At 44.4% G+C, this 18344-nt stretch overlaps 2 protein-coding genes across 6 annotated transcripts in view; both read right to left on the bottom strand.

The window, feature by feature from the left end:
* Positions 1 to 18344, bottom strand: part of LOC138174636 (BOLA class I histocompatibility antigen, alpha chain BL3-6-like) — a 451117-nt gene that overhangs the window by 87281 nt on the left and 345492 nt on the right. The window lies entirely within an intron of this gene.
* The window catches only part of TRMT9B (tRNA methyltransferase 9B (putative)), a 36308-nt gene that overhangs the window by 5748 nt on the left and 12216 nt on the right, over positions 1 to 18344 (bottom strand). For 2 of the 5 annotated variants that reach the window (XM_069104988.1, XM_069104987.1), the window contains 2 exons: positions 13759 to 13916; positions 4132 to 4305 (listed from right to left, as the gene is read on the bottom strand). In XM_069104988.1, the coding sequence (XP_068961089.1) occupies positions 4132 to 4305; positions 13759 to 13916 (332 nt within the window). Of the gene's footprint in view, positions 1 to 4131; positions 4306 to 13758; positions 13917 to 14130; positions 14353 to 14646; positions 14735 to 18344 lie in introns of those variants that run through there. The other 3 variants (XM_069104991.1, XM_069104990.1, XM_069104989.1) reach the window with 3 other exon arrangements.

Genomic DNA, 18344 nt, shown 5'->3' with positions numbered 1-18344 from the left:
AAAGAAAGAAAGAAAGAAAGAAAGAAAGAAAGAAAGAAAGAAAGAAATGCTCTAGTACATAAAAATAGCAATACTGTATGACCATCAACTGTTAAAGACCTGGCTATTTTTATCAAGACAATGATCCAAGACAATCCCAAAGGACCCAGAATGGATAATATAAGCCACATCCATATGGAGAACTGATGAATCCTGAGTGCATATAGAAGCATATTTTTTCATTTTGCTTTTCTTGCTTTTTTTGAAACATGCATAATATAGAAATGTGTTTTGTATGACTTCATATATATAATTGATATCATACTGTTTGCCTTCTCAATGGATTGGGAGAGGGGCTGGATGAAGGGAGAGAATTTTGAACTCAAAATTTTAAGAAATGTTAAGTGTTCTCTATACTCCAAAATATTTTCAGCAGTACTTTCTTGTGTTAGCAAAGAATTAGGAATGAACAGATGGCTATCAATTGTGGAATGGCTAAATGAAGTGTGATACTTGCATGTAATGGAATATTGCTGCACTGTGAGAAGTGCTAAGGGATGGATACAGAGAAGCCTGGGAAGATCTACATGAACTGATACAAAGTATTTTATTAATGCTTTTCAGGCAGAGCCTGGGAAACAATGTAGCCAGTCACCATAACAACAGGAACTGAAAGACCGAAAATGACAACAGAAACAGAATCTTGCTAAATTGTAATGACAGAGTGAGACACCTCCTTTCTCTCTGTAGAGGTGGAGGGTGGAGGGTATGGAATACTACATTTAACTTCAGATCTTCCTGATATCTTCAATAACTTTGCTTAAACTTCTTTTTTTTCTTTATTTTGAAAAGCTAGTTCCCTGGGAGAGGAAGCAGGGAGATGGCAGAAAATGAAGGTGATATAAAAACCAAAGCATGTTCATTTAAAACACAGGAAAGGCTGCTCCAAAGCTCTAAGAATAAGAAATACAAGTCAAAGTGACCAGAGAGTTTCATCTCACACCCAGAAAAATGGCAAAGACAAAAGATGGGAACAGTCCATGTTGGAGGGGCTCTAGGAAGACAGAATGTTAACACCCTGATGTGGAACTGCCCATAGGTCCACACATTCTGGAGGGCGATGGAGAATTAAAGTAAAAATGATCTTAAATGTTTAACTGCACAAGACCCACATCCCAAGGAGATCAAAGATGGAGAGAAAGGTCCTGGGCCCTCCTATTGCTTCATAGACATCCTTTTTTGTGATCGAAGAGGAATTAAAGCAAATGAAGTGGCCACAGCTGGAGAATGGGTCAACAGACTGTGCTGTATAGGGACAATGGGATGAGAAGTCATAATGAGTTAGAATTCCAAAAAGCACAAGAAGGCAACATCAACTGAGAAAGGAATATGGACGCCCAAGTAGGAAATCTGCCCAGTTAGAGCAACCACCGAAAGGGAAGGAATACCGACGAACTCTGGAGGCCCTCGCTGGGCTGTGTAGGGGAGAACATTCACATTGATCCATTCCTGTACAGGTGGGGAGCAGGGGGTGTGAACCACGGCATACACTGTCAGACTGCTGGCGTGCTGGTTAGTTACTCTAGACTGGTTCTTTCTCTTTCTTCTTCTTGTTTGCAGGAGATGCTTGTCGGGTAGGAGAGGGGGAAGATGTTTTCAGAAATGAAGCTGACATCAAGACCAAAGAAAGCAATAGAAATAAAATGAGGGAATCAGACCAGATGGTCAGTAAGGTCTGTTCCGGTCCAGAATTCTAATTCTTCTACACTTGGGGTATGGAAGATTAGACAAGAGAACCAATGTCATCAGAATGAGACTCTTTCTCTTTCTCGCCTTCCTTCCTTCCTTCCTTCCTTCCTTCCTTCCTTCCTTCCTTCCTTCCTTCCTTCCTTCCTTCCTTCCTTCCTTCCTTCCTTCCTTCCTTCCTTTCTTTCTTTCTTTCTTTCTTTCTTTCTTTCTTTCTTTCTTTCTTTCTTTCTTTCTTTCTTTCTTTCTTTCTTTCTTTCTTTCTTTCTTTCTTTCTTTCTTTCTGCTTTTTGGAGGGCAATTGGGGTTAAGTGACTTGCCCAAGGTCACATGGCTAGTTTTCACATTAAGTGTCTGAGGCCAGATTTGAACTCAGGTCCTCCCGACTCCAGGGCCGGTGCTCTATTCACTGTGACACCTAGCTGCCCCTGAGACTATTTCTAAAACTGCTATTTCATTACTTTCAAACATACACAATACTGAGAGCTAAGCTAAGTAAGCTGGGAGAACTGCCTCAGTGAAGAGGTCAAAAAGACTTGGAATTAATAACTGTATTGTTGGATTCACAACTGAAAGGCCCCTGAAAGTCCATTCAACAGCCAAAGGAAGAAATTAGAAGTGGGAGAAACACATTCAGCTGGAGTGACTCAGGAAGACTTCACAGAGCAGCTAGCCTCTGGACCATGGATGCTGAAACATACAGTACCACAGGCTCTGGGGATCCTTCCCTTCCTCCCAGGCTGAGCTCAGGTGCCACCAAAGCCATTCAGACTACCCCTATTCCCTCCCCTGGCCCCTCATGAAAGTAAGGAAAGTGATTCTGCCCTCCAATTTTCCTACAGTCATCTATCATCATGCCTCCTCTTCTGGAATACCTAAGGTGCATGTACCAAGAAGACTGGAATCTCCTGAGGGCAGGAACTGTTTGATTTCTACTTTGAATCCCCAACCCTTGGGGTGCAGTAAATGCTTCACATCCCAAACAGCTCATCAACCATCCCCCAACACTTGCCCCTATTCCATTCTCCTGGCTCTGATGAGGGCATCATCACCCTCTGTCACCCAGGTTCACAACCCTGGAGTCTCTTCACTCCTCTCTTTCCCCTCCCCTCCCAGGAGGTTGGGGTGGGGGGCAGGGCTTGCTCTGCTTTACCAAGCAAACTAATTGCTCTCTTTCTAAAACAATTTCAGATTTGGGGGTTTGGTCTGGCAAAAACCAGAATGAGCAGAGAGGGCACAGTGGCGTGGTTCATAAAAGCATCAGCCAAAAGGCAGAATCCTGAGGGTGAAGGTGCAGTTAGTCTAACTGGAACAGAAAATAGAAAAAAGGGAGGAGCTGGGGACCGAGGCTGGAAAGGTGGGAGAGAGCCAGACTGTGAGGGAGACTTTAATTACCAGGCTGATGAGGCTGTGTTTGATCCTGGAGGAAAGGGAGAGCTATAGATGTTTCTGGAGCAGGGGAGTTGCATGCCATGGCCAGACCCCTGCTATAAGCAGATCATGTTGGCAGTTGTGTGGAGGATGATGGGACCCAGGGCAGGGAGGCTTAGGAGGAGGCTACTGTGATGGTGCTAGTTGGGGTGTGAGGTGAGGCAGGGCCTGAACAAGGGGGTGAGAGAACTAGGAGCCAGCTGAAGAGGAATCATTGAGAAAGAACTTTGATGGAGCTGGAGCTCTGAGGTTTTGAGGACAGGATTGGTGGAGAGTGGGGGTGGGTAGAGGGACCCCCCTCCTTGGAGGTCTGCAGACAAAACCCCACATGGACAAGGCCTTCTTCTGGCTTCAGCTGGCCTCAATGTTTCTCAGGGTCCTTCCATGTTCTGGGGTCCTGAGGAGGAGCTAGTAAATGCTGAGCAAACTGCCTGTCTGACCTCCTTGGGCCTCAGTTTACCTCACTGTAGCAAGAAGAGGTGGACTCAGCCCCTGAAGTCCCTTCTGGCTCTAGATTCTCAGAAGGAAGGCAGGGAAGAAGAGAGGGAGGGAGGAAGCAAGAAGAAGCAAGAGAAAGTGTCCCCCCCCAGGGGAAGTATGGAATGGGCAGTAGCACAGGAGAAAGACCCCCAGCTCTGATGTTGGAGGACCTCTGACGCTTACTATGTGGGGAACTTGGTCATTTCTCTCCATGAGCCTCAGTTTCCTCCTCTGGGCTGGCTACCTCTGAGAACTTTCCTGTGAATCTCCTGCCTGTCTCCAGGAGGCTATTTTTATTGCCTGCTACGTCCCTCCAGAACCTCCAGGGCCACTTGAGGTCCATCATGTTTATGTTCTACTTTTATTTTTCCAAGGACACAATCCACTAGGAATTATCTCTGGGTTGGATGGCCGGTGCTAAGTTAGCTAACTGACCTGGAGGGGGGGGGTTGGGATTGGGCAGGAGGAAGGGGGCCCATTTCTCCCCCTCCTCACCACCAATGGAGATGATGGCGTCAAAGCTTCGGTCTCGGAAGGGCAAACGCAAGTTGTCACACACTAGGACCTCACATCCCTTGCTGTGTGCGATGTCCACCAAGGGCCCACAATAGTCACAGCCCAACTTGAACACCTGACTGTTGACTCGGAGATATTTCCCTGTCCCACAACCTGTGAAAGACAAGAATGGATGAGAAGGATGTCTCAGGGGGTGGCCAGGTGTGTGGGATAATGATCACTGGGGATCCACAGATACCGGAGGAAGTCAGGAGGCAGAAAGCTGATCCTAGGGGTCCCTCCCTCAAAGGAGTCAATGAGTTATGGTACAAAATAATGTTTTGTGGCAATGTCCAGGAGAGGTCTCAGAGGCAGGGTGCCCAAGGGCAGGGAGCTGGGCTCAAGTCTAATTTTGGACTCATCTTGGCTGGGAGACCACAGGTAAGTAATATTCTCCCTGGAGAGCTCCAACAGCAGAGAAGGCGACAATATGTGCCAGCAAAAGGGCTTTCCTCACCTGGGAATACCAGTGAAATCATGGAACAGGGTATAGGGAGGATGAGAATCAGATAAGGGAGACAGAGAGAGATGGTCATTGTAGAAACCAAGAAGTGTGAGGAAAGTGAGAGGAGCCTTGAGGACATATGTGGGGGGCGGGAACAGGGGGAACTCTGGTTTGGCTGGAAGGGAAGTAATGGTGTCAGTGAACAAGCATGGATTCAACACTTAGAAGCACTGTGATCAAAGCTGAGGATACAAAAAACCTCACCCCCGAGCTCCAAACACCCCTGGGAGCTGCCATTCTAAGGTGTGATAACTTGGCACATTTAGGGTACATACAGAGTAGATGAACAGGCATCTCAAGGGGGGGGGGCAGGAAAGCCTTCTGGCACAAGGTGGGCTTTGAGCTAAGACTTGAAGAAAGCCATCAAGGTCTCAGAGCGGGAGGAGAAGGTGTAGGGTTCAGAGTCAAGACTCACCTTCAAATCCAGCTTCAGAATCTTGTTAACCATAGGAGTCATTGCAAGTCACAACCTCTGTCTCAGTACCCTCATCTATAAAATGAGGGTAACAACAGCATCTGACTCTTTGGCTGTTAGTATCGAATGCATTAATGTACAAAGAACACTGCAAACCTTTAAACGCTATGGAAATGTTAGCTATTGTTTAGTCATTGCAGTCCTGTCCAACTCTCCGTGGCCCCATTTGGAATATTCTTGGCAAAAGACATTGGGATTTGCTATTTATTTCTCCAGTTCATTTTTTTACAGATGAGGAAACTGAGGCAGACAGTGTTAAGTGATTTGCCCAGGGTCACACAGTCAGTAAGCGTCTGAGGCCAGATTTTAATTTGGGAAGGAGTCTTCCTGACTCCAGAACTGGTACTCTGTGCACTATGGCGCCACCTAGCTGCCCATTATCGTCATTCTCATCAATCATCCTCAACCTCATTCTCATCCATCAGTCATCCTCACTGTTAAAAGCCAGGGGATCCTGGAGACCCAGTCCCAAGGATGCAGCATGCCTGATTGGGGCTGTATGCAGCCTGGCTTCTTGGTAGAAAAAACGTTTCACTTGGAGGTCAGGAATTTCCCCTTTTCCATTTAATAGCTGTGCACCCTGAATGCTTTAGTCAGCCCCTCTAGACATATCTGCTCCTCACAGCTCAGAGGACCCTGGGCCTCACTAGGCAGGTGAGGGAAAAGGGCCTTGAACCTAAAGTCTGGCCAGCTTCCTTCCCTTGCATTATGTGGTCACACATCCAGTGTGACCCGGAAGAGGCAAACATCTCCCTTCACAGCAGAGGGGACATTTTGTGGAATGCAGACCAGGAGAAGAAGCTGTGTTCCTATTACAGTGATGACTCAATGCCCCTCCTAGACCTTGCCAAACTATGGCAGCCCAGAGGTGCTCACCTTGTTTCAGGAGGTCCTCTGATGCTTCGAGGGTGGGGGAGCCCCTGCATTTTCCATGAAACCCAATTTGGAGATTAGTCCTGGTCATAGGAGAGGCTGCTAACCACAGTGAATGGATGGATGTGTGAGGATGGACAAGGGTTTCTTCTTATATGCAAAGGATTGAATTGATGCCAAGCCCCTGCTCAGTTCCTAGGGCATTTCAAAAGCATTTCAGGGAGGTTCACCCACCCTCTCCAACACCCCTATCAATTTTCTGTATCTTCCTCTCTGCACTGAGTTACAAATAGGTTGACTAGTGATCAGGTCCCTGGCCCCAAGCACAAGAATCTTAGATCAGTGCCCCCTGTGCTCCAGCAGAAGAGTTCAACTTTAAAAGTCAGGAAAAGGGCAAACACCATGAGGAAAAAGTAGAAATAGCCAATGTCCATAAGGGTCTAACTATGGGGACAGAGAAAATCAAAGCACAAATTCAGAAGAAGATAACATTGTCAATATGCCTACATATGAAACCTCAAAGGGGAATATGAACTGGTTTCAAGTCTGAAAAACCTACCTGGAAGAGCTCAAGAAGTATTTTAAATCAAATAAGAGAGGTAGAAGAAAAATTGGGGGAAAAATTAAAAGTATGCAAAGCGTCAATAGCCTGAAGAAGGAAGGACAAGAATTGACTGTAGAAAACAAGTCCTTAAAAAATACAACTGGCCAAATGGGAAAAAAAGTACATGGAAGAAAACAATTCCTTAGAAAGTAGAATTGACTGAATGGAAAAGGAGGCACAAAAACTCACCAAAGAGAAGAACTCCTTAAAAAGTAAAATGGGCCAAATCAAAAAGGAGGTAAAAACCTAAATGAAGGAAACAATTCATTAAAAATTAGAAGTGAGCAAGTGGAAGCTAATGACTCTGAGAAATCAAGAGTCAAACAAACAAAATCAAAAGAAAGAAAAAATAGAAGAAAACATAAAATACCTCATTGGAAAAACAACTGACCTGGGAAATATATCCAAGAGAGATAATTTAAAAATTATTGATCTACCTGAAAGTCATGATGAAAAAAAGAAGACTGGAGAGCATCCTTCAAGACATCACCAAGAAAAACTGCCCTGAGGTCCTAGAACCACAGCATAGAATAATCATTCAAAGAATCCACCAATCACCTCCTGAAAGAGATCCTAAATTGAAAACAGCAAAGAATATTGTTGCTGAGTTTCAAAATTATCAAGTGAAAGGGTAAATATTGTAAGCAGCCAGAAAGAAAAAATTTAAACATAGTGGAACCACAATCAGGCTTACACAGCACCTTGCAGCTCCTACATTAAAAGATCAGAATGCTTAGAATATGGTATTCTGTAAGATAAAGGAGCTTGGATTATAATCAAAGATTCAATGAGGGTATACTGCTTACATTCCTAAAAAGGAAGATGATACTTATAACTCTTGAGAACTTTATTATGACATTTAAAAGGCAGATACATAGACAGAGGGTGTGAGTTTAAGTTGACTTTGATGTGATGATTTTTAAAAAATCTAAGCAGCCAAAAAGAACTTGTACTGGGAGAATTGCATCACATGAAGGGCAAAGAGCTCTTATAGTAAGGGATGGAAAGAATGGAGGTAGAAGAGCATGGTTTGAACCTTAATCTGATCAGATTTGGCTTGAAGAGAAAAAAACATAATCAGGTATAGAAATCTATCTTACCCCATAGGAAGTAGGGGAAAGTGGAAAGAAAAAGGAGGGGGGGTAGATAGAAGGGAAGGTGGATTGAGGGACAAGGTAGTCAAAAGCAAAACTCTAGTGAGGAGAGAAAAGGGAGAAAGGAAAGAGAAAGGCATAAATGGGGAGAAACAGTAAGGAGGGAAAGACATAGTAATCATAACTGTGGGTGTGAATGGTATGATCTCTCCCATAATGGAAGCAGATAGAGTGGATTAAAAAACATAAGCCTGCAATATGTTTATTAAAAAAATACATTTGAAGCAGAGGAACACACATGGAGTAAAGGTAAAAGGGTGGAGTAGAAAATATTGTGCTTCAGCTGAAGTAAAAAAAAAAGCAGGGTTAGCAATCCTGATCTCAGAGAAAGCAAAAGCAAAAACAGATCTAACTAAAAGTGAGAAGGAAGGAAACTTCATTCTGCTAAAAGGTGCCATAGACAATGAAGTAAAATCATTACTAAACATATATGCACCAAGAGGTATAGCATCCAAATTCTTAGAGGAGAAGTTGAGAGTTACAAGAAGAAATAGACAATAAAACTATGCTAGAGGGTGATCTCAACCTCCCCATTGAAGAACTAGATCAATCTAACCACAAAATAAGCAAGAAAGAAGTTAAGGAGATGAATAGAATTTTAGAAAAATTAGATATGGTAGACCTCTGGAGAAAATGAATGGAGATAGAACAGTGGTACATGGCTCCAACACAAAATGACTATTAGGGCATAAAAACCTCACAATTCAGGGCAGAAAGGAAAAAAAAAACACACTAAAAGCTTCCTTTTAAGATCATGATGCAATAAAAGTTACATATAATAATGGGCCATAGGAAGACTAAAAGTCAATTGAAACCAAATCATCTAATCCTAAAGAATGAGTGGGACAAACAATGAATCATAGGAACAATCAATAACTTCATCCAAGAGAATGACAATAATGAGAAAGCATACCAAAAGTTATGGGACACAACAAAAGCTGTTCTTAGGGGAAGTTATATATCTCTGAATACTTACATGAATAAAATAAAGAGGAAATCAATGAATTGGGCATGCAATTGAAAAAGCTGGAGAAAGAACAAATTAAAAATCCCCAATTAAATACTAAATCACAAACTTTGAAAACCAAAGGCGATATTAATAAAAGTGAAATTAAGAAAACTAGTGAACTTCTAAAGAGCTGGTTTTATGAGGAAAAAAAATAATATAGACAAATCTTTGGTTAATTTTATTTAAAAAAAAAAAAGAAAACCAAATTACCAGTATTGAATGAACAGGGTGAATTCACCACCAACGAAGAGGAAATTAAAATAATTAGGAGCTATTTTGTCCAACTGTATGCCAATAAATTTCACAATCTTAGTGAAATGGACAAATGTTTACAAAAACATAAATGACCTAAGGAGGAAGTAAACTACTTACATAACCCCATCTCAGAAAAAGAAATTGAACAAGCCATCAACAAACCCCATAAGAAAAAATCTCCAGCACCACATGGATTTACAAGTGAATTCTATCAAACATTTAAAGAGATTAATTCCAATACTATATAAACTATTTGGGAAAATAGATGAAGAGTTATTTTTATGATAGAAATATGGTGCTGATACCTAAACCAGGAAGAGTCAACACAGAGAAAATTATAGATCAATTTTCCTAAGGAATATAGACATAAATGCAGAAAAAGCTTTTTATAAAATACAACACCCATTCCTGTTTAAAAAAAAATTGTATCATAGAAATAAATGGAATCATCCTTAAAATGATAGGTAGCATCTCTAAAATGATAAGCAAGCTTTGTATGTAATGGAGATAAGCTAAGAAGCATTTCCATTAAGATCAAGATGAAACAAAGATGTCCATCATCACCACTGTTATTCAATATCATAATAGAAATGTTAGCTTTAGCCATAAGAGCAGAATAAGAAACTGAAGGAATTGGAATAGACAAAAAAGAAACAAAGCTGTAAGTCTTTTTTGATGATGTGATGGCATGCTTAGAAAATCTTAGAGATTTAACTAAAAATTACTTAAAATAATAGATTTAGAAAATTTGTAATATATAAAATAAACCCACATAAATCATCTGCATTTCTATACATTACTAACAAAGCCTAGCAGCAAGAGATAGGAAGAGAAATTCCATTTAAAGTTACTGTAGACATTATAAAATATTTGCAAATTTACCTGCCAAAACAAACTCAAGAACTATACAAACACAATTATGAAAAACTTTTCACACAAAGACAGATCTAAATAACTGGAAAAACATCAGTTGTTCATGGGTAGGCTGAGCTAATGTGATAAAAATGACAACTCTACCTAAACTAATTTGCTTATTCCGTGCCATGCCATCAAACTACAAAAAAAAAGAAAAACTATCTTATAGAGCTAGAAAAAATAATAAAATTCATCTGGAAGAACAAAAGGTCCAGAATATCAAGGGAATTAATGAAAAGAAATGCAAGGGAGGGTGGCCAGCCATACCAGATCTTAAATTGTGTGATAAAGCAACAATCATTAATTAAAACTACTTGATACTGGCTGAGAAATAGAAGGGCAGCTCAGTGCAATAGGTTGGGTGCACAAGACACAGCAGTCAGTGACTATAGTAATCTACGGTTTGATAAGCCCAAAGACCCCAGACTCTGGGATAAGAACTCACTGTCTGACAAAAACTGCTGGGAAAACTGGAAAATAGTATGGCAGAAACTAGACATAGACCAATGTCTTACATTCTATGCCAAGATAAAGTCAAAATAGGTACATAAGTTAGATATAAAGGCTGATGGTATAAGCAAGCTAGGAGAGCAAGGAATAGTTTACCTGTCAGACCTATGGAGAAGGGAAGAATTTATGACAAAGGATAAAAAACATTATGAAATGCAAAATGGATTATTTTGATTACATTAAACTGAAAAGTTTTTGCACAAACAAAGCCAATGCAACCAAGATTAGAAGGGGAAGAGAAAGCTGGGAAACAATTTTTACAGCCAGTGTCTCTGATAAAGGCCTCATTTATTAAAATATATAGAAAACTGAGTCAAATTGATAAGAATACAAGTCATTCCCTAGATGATAAATGGTCAAAAGAATATGAACAAGCAGTTTTCAGATGAAGAAATTAAAGCTATCTATAGTCATGTGTAAAGATGCTCTAAATCACTATTGATTAGAGAGATGCATCAAAACAACTCTGTGGTACCACACCACACCTATCAGATTTGCTAATATGACAAAATTGGGACGCTAGTGCATTGTTGGTAGAGTTGTGAACTGATCTAACCATTCTGGGGAGCAATTTGAAACTATACCCAAAGGGCTATAAAATGTGTATATTGTATTGTTATACCACTTCTAGGTCTATATCCCAAAGAGATCATAAAAAAGGGAAAAGGATCTGCATATACAAAAACATTTATAGCAGCTCTTTTTGTAGTGGCCGAGAATTGGAAATTGAGGGGATGCCCATCAACTAGAGAATGGCTGAACAAGTTGTTGTATGCAAATGTAATGAAATACTATTGTGCTAAAAGAAATTATGGACAAGGGGTGGCTATATGGTGCAGTGAATAGAGTACTGGCCCTGCAGTCAGGAGGAGCTGAGTTCAAATCTGACCTCAGGGCACTTAACACAAAAAACTAGCCATGTGACCTTGGGCAAGTCACTTAACCCCAATTGCCCTCCAAAAAGAAAAAGAAAAAGAAAAAGAAAAAGAAAAGAAAAGAAAAGAAATGATGAACAGGCAGACTTCAGAAAAACCTGGAAAGACTTATGTGAACTGATGCTGAGGGAAGTGAGCAGAACCAGGAGAACATTGTGCACAGTAACTGCCACATTGTGCAATGACCCACTTTTACAGACTTAGCTCTTCTCAGCAATGCAGGGATCTAAGACAACCCCAAAAGACTCATGATGGAAAATGCCGTGCACATCCAGAGCGAGGACTGCAGTCTGAATGCTGGTGGGTGCAGACTATCCGCTCTCTTTTTTGTTGTTGCTTTACGTTCTTTTTTTCTTTCTCGTGGTTTCTCCCATTGGTTCTAATTCTTCACACGATGACTAGTGTGAAAATGTTTAATAAGAATGCATATGTAGATTCTGTATCATGTTGGATGCTATCATGGGAGGGAGAGAATTTAAAACTCAAACTTATGAAAAGGATTGAAAACTAAAAATAAATTAATTTTAAAAAGCAAGGGGACTGTCATCTGTCAAAATGGGAGCCTTTGATGTCTTTGTCAGTTGTGGCACACTTCTCTGGATGAAAAGAGAAGGGAGGGAATCAACATTTCTGGAGGACCTAGTCTGTGCTAAGTGTTTCACCATCATTCTCTCATTGAATCGTTACAACAACCCTGCTTCTATTATTTTCTCCATTTACCAGTTGAGGAAACTGAGGTGAAATGGGTTAAGTGACCTGCCCAGTGCTGGGAGTCCTGTGTTGCCTATCAGTGGGCTCAGGCTAGGCCTCCAGGGACTGCCCCGCCATTTAACTGTCCCAGTGCTTCCTGTCTACACATCCTTGGATGAGTCATCTAAGCCTCTCCTAAAACAGAGGTAACATCTAGCCTGTCTATTATGAATGCCTTCTGTGCACCAGGCGGGGTGCCAGTGTGAAGTGGATCCAGAGAGAATACAGGAGTGCTTGCTCTCCTAGAGCTTATACGGTAAATAAGGTGCATCTGCAAATACATCAGCAGGATTTGTTAAGCCCCTACTGTGTACCGGGAACTTTTGAGAGGGGTGAGTGCTTAGTTACCCTGAATGTGCTAGGAGGGGGAGGGGTTCTTGTTTCTAACAGCCCAGGAACCCCCAGAGTGGAGTCACTTCTCCGATCAGCTTTCAGGTGACCCTGGCCATGCCTTCCTTATGCCTCAGATGTATAAATAAGTATTTATAGAGTACCCACTATATACCAAGTGTGGGCTAAGTAAGCAATTTACAAATATCTCATTGGATTCTCACAATTCTTGGAGGTCAGGTTAACTATTATCCCCATTTTCCAAATGAAACTGAGGCAGGCAGAGGGTGAATGACTTGCCCAGGATCACACTGCTAATAAGTGTCTGAGGCAGGATTTGAACTCAGGTCTTTCTGACTCTAGGTCCAGTGTTCCATGCTCTGTGGCACCAGCCACCTCTGTACTGGGAAGCTATTTCTAAGGAAGAACGGGAAACTCACACCAGGCCAGGATTGAGGCCAAGGCACAGAAAAGCATCCAGAGAAGATTGTTAAATTCAGGCTTTATTTGTTAAAGGGATCTGTCAATGAAGGACGTGCAGGAGGGTATCCTGTCAGCCGGAGCTCCTTCAGTGAACTATGAGCTTCCTGGGGGCAGGGGCTGGACCTTGGCTCATCTCTGGACCTCTAAGCCAAGGGCTAGGCAGGACAGATGCCTATAAGTAGCTCACATCCTTTCCTTGGGATGATGTCCTGGTCCAAGCCCTCTAGACCTTCTGTGGGAAGCAGGAAGCCTTATTTGGGCTGGGAGGGCACAGGTACAGGGTGCTTGCAAGCATCAATGCCCCTGCTCCATGTCCCAAAAATAGCCCATTTCACAGGGCTGAGCTCCAAGCCCCTGTCAGCAGTCAGCTGCTCAGCCTCCAAATGTCCAGTTCTGGATAAAGGCGAACCTCTGACCAGGGGCTTTGTTGGGACAGTGGCATGCCAATAGATTACAGGCACCACCACTCCCCCAAAAGCAGGAACTAAAATGAGATCTGTGAAAGGAAGGCCCAGGGTGGGGTGGGGAGCTCCAATCAGGTCTGCTTGGCCTCAAAGGGCAGGATGAACAGCGGGAGGCCAGCCCAAGATTTCAGCTTGCTTTAGGGAAGGCCTTTCCCCATCCAAAGCAGTCTGCCTCTACTGGGAGTCCCCTTCCCTCGGGGCCTTCAGCAAAGACTGGCTGAGACTTTGGGGAGCATGGTCCAGGACAGGGATTCCCACTCAGGGCCAGCTCCACCAGCCCTCCATCCCAGGGGACACATGCTTACCTATGTCTGCAATGAGGCTGCCAGGCTTCTGCTCCAGAAGAAACTGGCGGACGCGGGGCCAGGCTTTGCCTTGCAGGTCACTGAAGTAGGCGGCTGTGCTTTCATAGACCTCATGTACGTGCTGTCTTTCCAGCTGGGCAGCAGCCTCGGAGTCCATCCTGGGGGAGAAGTGCAGGCACTGAGAGGCTTTACAGGATGCCCCAAGAGTTAAATGTTCGGTGAGAGTGGATGCCTCTCAGGGCTAGACTCAAGAAACTGATGAAGAAAACGTCACTAATATTGACTAACATGGGCTGTCCACACACCTTTAGTTTTGGACAGCTGGTTGTTAAACATTTACAAGTACACCCCTGCCTGGAACCCAGCACCTACCCTAATCATGCGTTTCCTGAGGGGCTTGGAGGATGTGCCAGCTCATTCTCTCTCCTCAAAGACAATGTCAGTGATGGCAGCTAGCTACAGAAGCCATGACAGATCTGGCTTCCAGAAAAGAATGCATTGGTCTTGCAGCCAGAGTCCCGGGTTCAAGGCTAGGCTTCTCCACTTCCCAGCTGCGGGACCCAGAGCAAATCATCTCAGCCTCCATTTTCTCATCTGCAAAATTGGAGCAATGATTGCAACACCTGTCTGCAGTGTTGCTTTAATGCCGCTTACGACAACAGGCTCCAGAAATGGGAAGGAGCCTCTGTTGATGCAGGTCCCTTTCACTTGGAGCAGGCACAGGAGTTGTGCAGAAGTCATAGGGGGAGGGGAAGATCCTTCCCAGAGGATGGGGGGGGGTGGGGGGGGGGGCTGGGCTGGGGGTGGGCTTCCTGTTCTCTCCAGCCCCCTAACTCATTACTTCTCCTGGGTCCACCCTTCTTGCTGCTGCCCAAGCTCCATCCTTACCCTGTAATCTTCACTGGCTCCCTAGCGCTTAAGAGAAGCACAGTCAGGGCTTCAGTGTCCTTACTTCTCAGATCATGTAGTCCAACCTCTCCCACCTATTTAACAGAGGATACAGGTCGAGCCCAGAAGGACAGATGCAACTGCCCAAAAGTCATGTGTGGAGTAAGCAGCTGAGCTGGGATTTGAACCCAGGGCCTCTTATTTCCCATCTCCCCTTTCTCATGGCACATTGTATGCCAAGCCCAACTAGAATCTTTCCAGGATCCTTTCCTATGATTCATGCACCAGGCACAGGGAGCCCTCTCTGGCACCCCAAATTCCATGTTCTTCCTCTACCCTGGGCACCTACCTGGGATTCATGCCCAAGGCCCCTCCAATACCTTGTGCCAGCCTAGGATCCTGGTCACACCCCTCCAACCTCAGTGTCAGCCCTGCTCTGGCTATGACCAGGGCCTTCTCCAGAAGCCACACCCAGGACCAGCCCTACCCCCAACCTTTGACTTCTTCAGCCAGCCCACCTCCCATCACCCCCTCTTGCTTCCTGTCCTTATCCTCCCAGGCTCTCACTCTGGCTTCTGGGGCCTCCAAGAACTCACTGTCACCAGCCAGGGTGGGCTAGGGAAGGCTCTGAACTGTCTAATTGCCTGCATCCCTCAGAGGGCCATGGATACTCTGCCCTGGGGTTCATCCCTCAAAGGTTACCTTACTCCTCGCCTGCCATTCCCTCCCTATCCCAGGGGTTCGGAACTCCATCTATGATCATTCAAGCCCAGTTCTGTGCCATGGCCTGATCCTTTATTCCTTCAACCCTCCCCTGCCCCTTCCACCATCCTAGGCAATTCCTGCTCCCGGGTGACAGCCTAACTACCATCTTCCATCTTCCCCATTTCTGATCTTCCATCTTATGGCTCTCACTGAGGCCTGGCTCCCTCCCCCCACCCCCATGACAGCCTCCCTGGCCACCCTTTCCAGCACTAGCTGCCCCTTCCTTCATTCCCCTGACTCAATGGTTCAGGTGTGAATGGGGATACACCTGGGTCCCCACTGCCACATGTAGGCTCTCACTCTACCCACATCATCATGTCATGCTCGATCTGCCATCCAATCCACTCTGGCCACAGCTGTCCATCAACCTCCCGGCCTCTCCTCTCTTCCAGGGGCTCAGTGCTGGGCTCGTGGTGCTTTTCCTCCCCACTCCTACCCTCACATTATGGGGACTTCAACATCCATACTGACAGTGCCTCAGTCTACCCTCCTCCACCCACCTTAGCAGAGGAGGCCTTGCTGGATTACTTAGAATGTCCCACATAAAAGTCATACTTTATTATTTTGTTTGGAGTTTTCACAACTATATATATATATAAGATGTACATTTTAATTAGGATTTGGGGGGGAAGTGATCATTGAAGATTAGAAGTACTTAATGGGTCAACTTGAAAGAATATTATGAGTAGTATATTAGATCATCCTGAGGGGTTCACAAGATAACCTTTCACTTTTCTTGAAACGGATTCATGGGATGAAGCAGTTGGGACCCACTCACTACTTGGTACTCTGTATCATATTTTTTGCTTGGTGATTTCATCGGCTCCCCTGGATTCAATCTTTATCTCTCCACTGAAGATTCTCAGATCCATAGATCTAGCCCTTATTCTTTCCCGACCCTCGGTCATACATTTCTGCCTCATGGATGTTCCAAGGATGATGTCCCACAGCCATCTCAGACTCAGCACTTCCAGAGGAGGACTGGGCATTTCTTGCTAAACCCTTGCTTCTTCCCCATTGTAGTCAAGGGCATCATCCTATCCTGAGACACCCCCACTAAAGCCTTGGGGTGATATTCAAATCCTCACTATTTCTCACCACCCCACCTATCCAATATGTCAATTTCACTTGTGCAAAATCTCTCCAATACATTCCCTTCTCTCTTTGGATGGGGGGGGGGGTGTCTGCCTGCTTCAAGTCTCTCCCCACTCCAAACAATTTACCATTCACCCTTCAAAGCACTTTTCCTAGAGTGGAGATGAGATCATGGTATCTCCCCTACTCAAGAAACCCCAGCAGCTTTCTGTGGCTTCCAGAACCAAATACAAAATGCTCTGGTGTTCAAAGCCCTTCACAAGCTGACCCCTTGCTACCTTGCTGGTCCTCATAAAGGTCACTTCTTCTCCTGACCACCTCTTCTGTCCATGTCTGCCATACCTCCCTCTTCACCTTTGCCTCAGCTTCCTTCAAAGTTCAGTCCAAGTCCCATCTTCTGGAGGAGGCTTTTCCTCCTCCCCTCACAGCTCCCCTGTGCTACTTTCTAGTATGACTTTCTGTCTATACCACATGTATATAGTCCAGGAATCATGATTCAGACATGAATCATGATTCCCTCTAGGCTGAAAGGTCCCTAAAGATAGGCACCAGGTTTGGGGCTTTTCTTGTGTCAGCCATAATTAGAACAGTGCCCTGCCTGTAGGAAGCCCTTCATTAATGCCTGTTAGCTTGCCTGAGTCAAGTGAAAAAAGTTGGAAGCATGGGCTGAGGTTGGACTCTAAAAGACTTTAGAATTTATAGAACAGTTTATAGATGAACCTAGTGCTAATAGGGAGTCATGGAAGTTCATTGAGGAGGTGAGTGGCACAGCAAGGTCATTCTGGCAAGTGAATGGAGGATGGCTCAAGGAGGGGACAGAGCAGAGACAGAGAGGCTTATGAGGAGGCCCTTGCAATAGTCCAGAGCAGAGGTAACAAAGGCCTAAATATCTGTAGTAGCAGAGTGAGCAGAGAGGAAAGGACAGATATGGGAGAGAAGAGCAATCTCCTAGGACCATGGACAGCAACATCCAAGGAAAGAGTGACTTCCCACAGCAGACTGGAAGGAGTCTATGCTGCCAGACCAGAAAGGCCCAGAGACACCCTAAGAACTCCCCCTCCCTCTCTGGTAAGGGTGTGGGGGCCTGAGGTTGCAGAGAATGTCAGAGGAGGGGGAACACTTCCTAGCTGTGGGATACCCACTAAGTCCCTTCTCTGCAAAACAATGTTCACAATATCACCTGCCTCTGAGGTTGATGGGGAGGATCAAACAGAGCAATATTTGCAAGACAGTTGGCAAGTCTTACACAGAAATGTACACCCTAGGCATGATCATCATGGCATTATCTCTTCTATTATTCCTTTTTTTCCCTTAAAAAAATCTTTGGGGGGTGGAGCCAAGATGGCAGCATAGAAGCAGGAAAGCTCTGTGAGCTCCCCCCATAACCACCTCAAATACCTATAAAATATGACTCTAAACAAATTTTAGAGCTATAGAACCCACAAAGTGACAGAGAGAAACAAATCTCCCACTGAAGGCAAACAGGCAGGTGGACAGAAAGGGTCTATCACAATAAGCTGGGAGCCAAGCCCAGCCCCACATGAACCCACAGTTTTAGCCCCAGGGCAGCCCCAACCAGCAGTGGCTGGAGCGGACTTCAGGAGAGTGGATCAGAAGAAGCTGTGGTGGTTTCCAGAATTATCAGCCCATAAATGCCAAAGACAAAGTGAGAGGTCAGTGTGGAACTCTGTTGGAACTGGGGGGGGGGGATGGAAGCATGCTCCAGCCTCTGCCCCCAAGGGCGAGAAGTGGCAGAGGCACTGTGGCCATGCAGCCATCTCCATGTGGCTACTTCAGAGCTCCTGGCCTGCAGATTGTAGAGGAACCAAGCAACCAGT

The sequence above is a fragment of the Petaurus breviceps genome, unplaced genomic scaffold (genome assembly GCF_028583685.1).
Source record: "Petaurus breviceps papuanus isolate PSGF00001 unplaced genomic scaffold, PetGlider_PUasm1.0 689, whole genome shotgun sequence".
Classification (NCBI taxonomy): domain Eukaryota; kingdom Metazoa; phylum Chordata; class Mammalia; order Diprotodontia; family Petauridae; genus Petaurus; species Petaurus breviceps.
The sequence above is the reverse complement of the archived record's forward strand: the minus strand, read 5'-3'. Positions and strand labels throughout refer to the sequence as shown.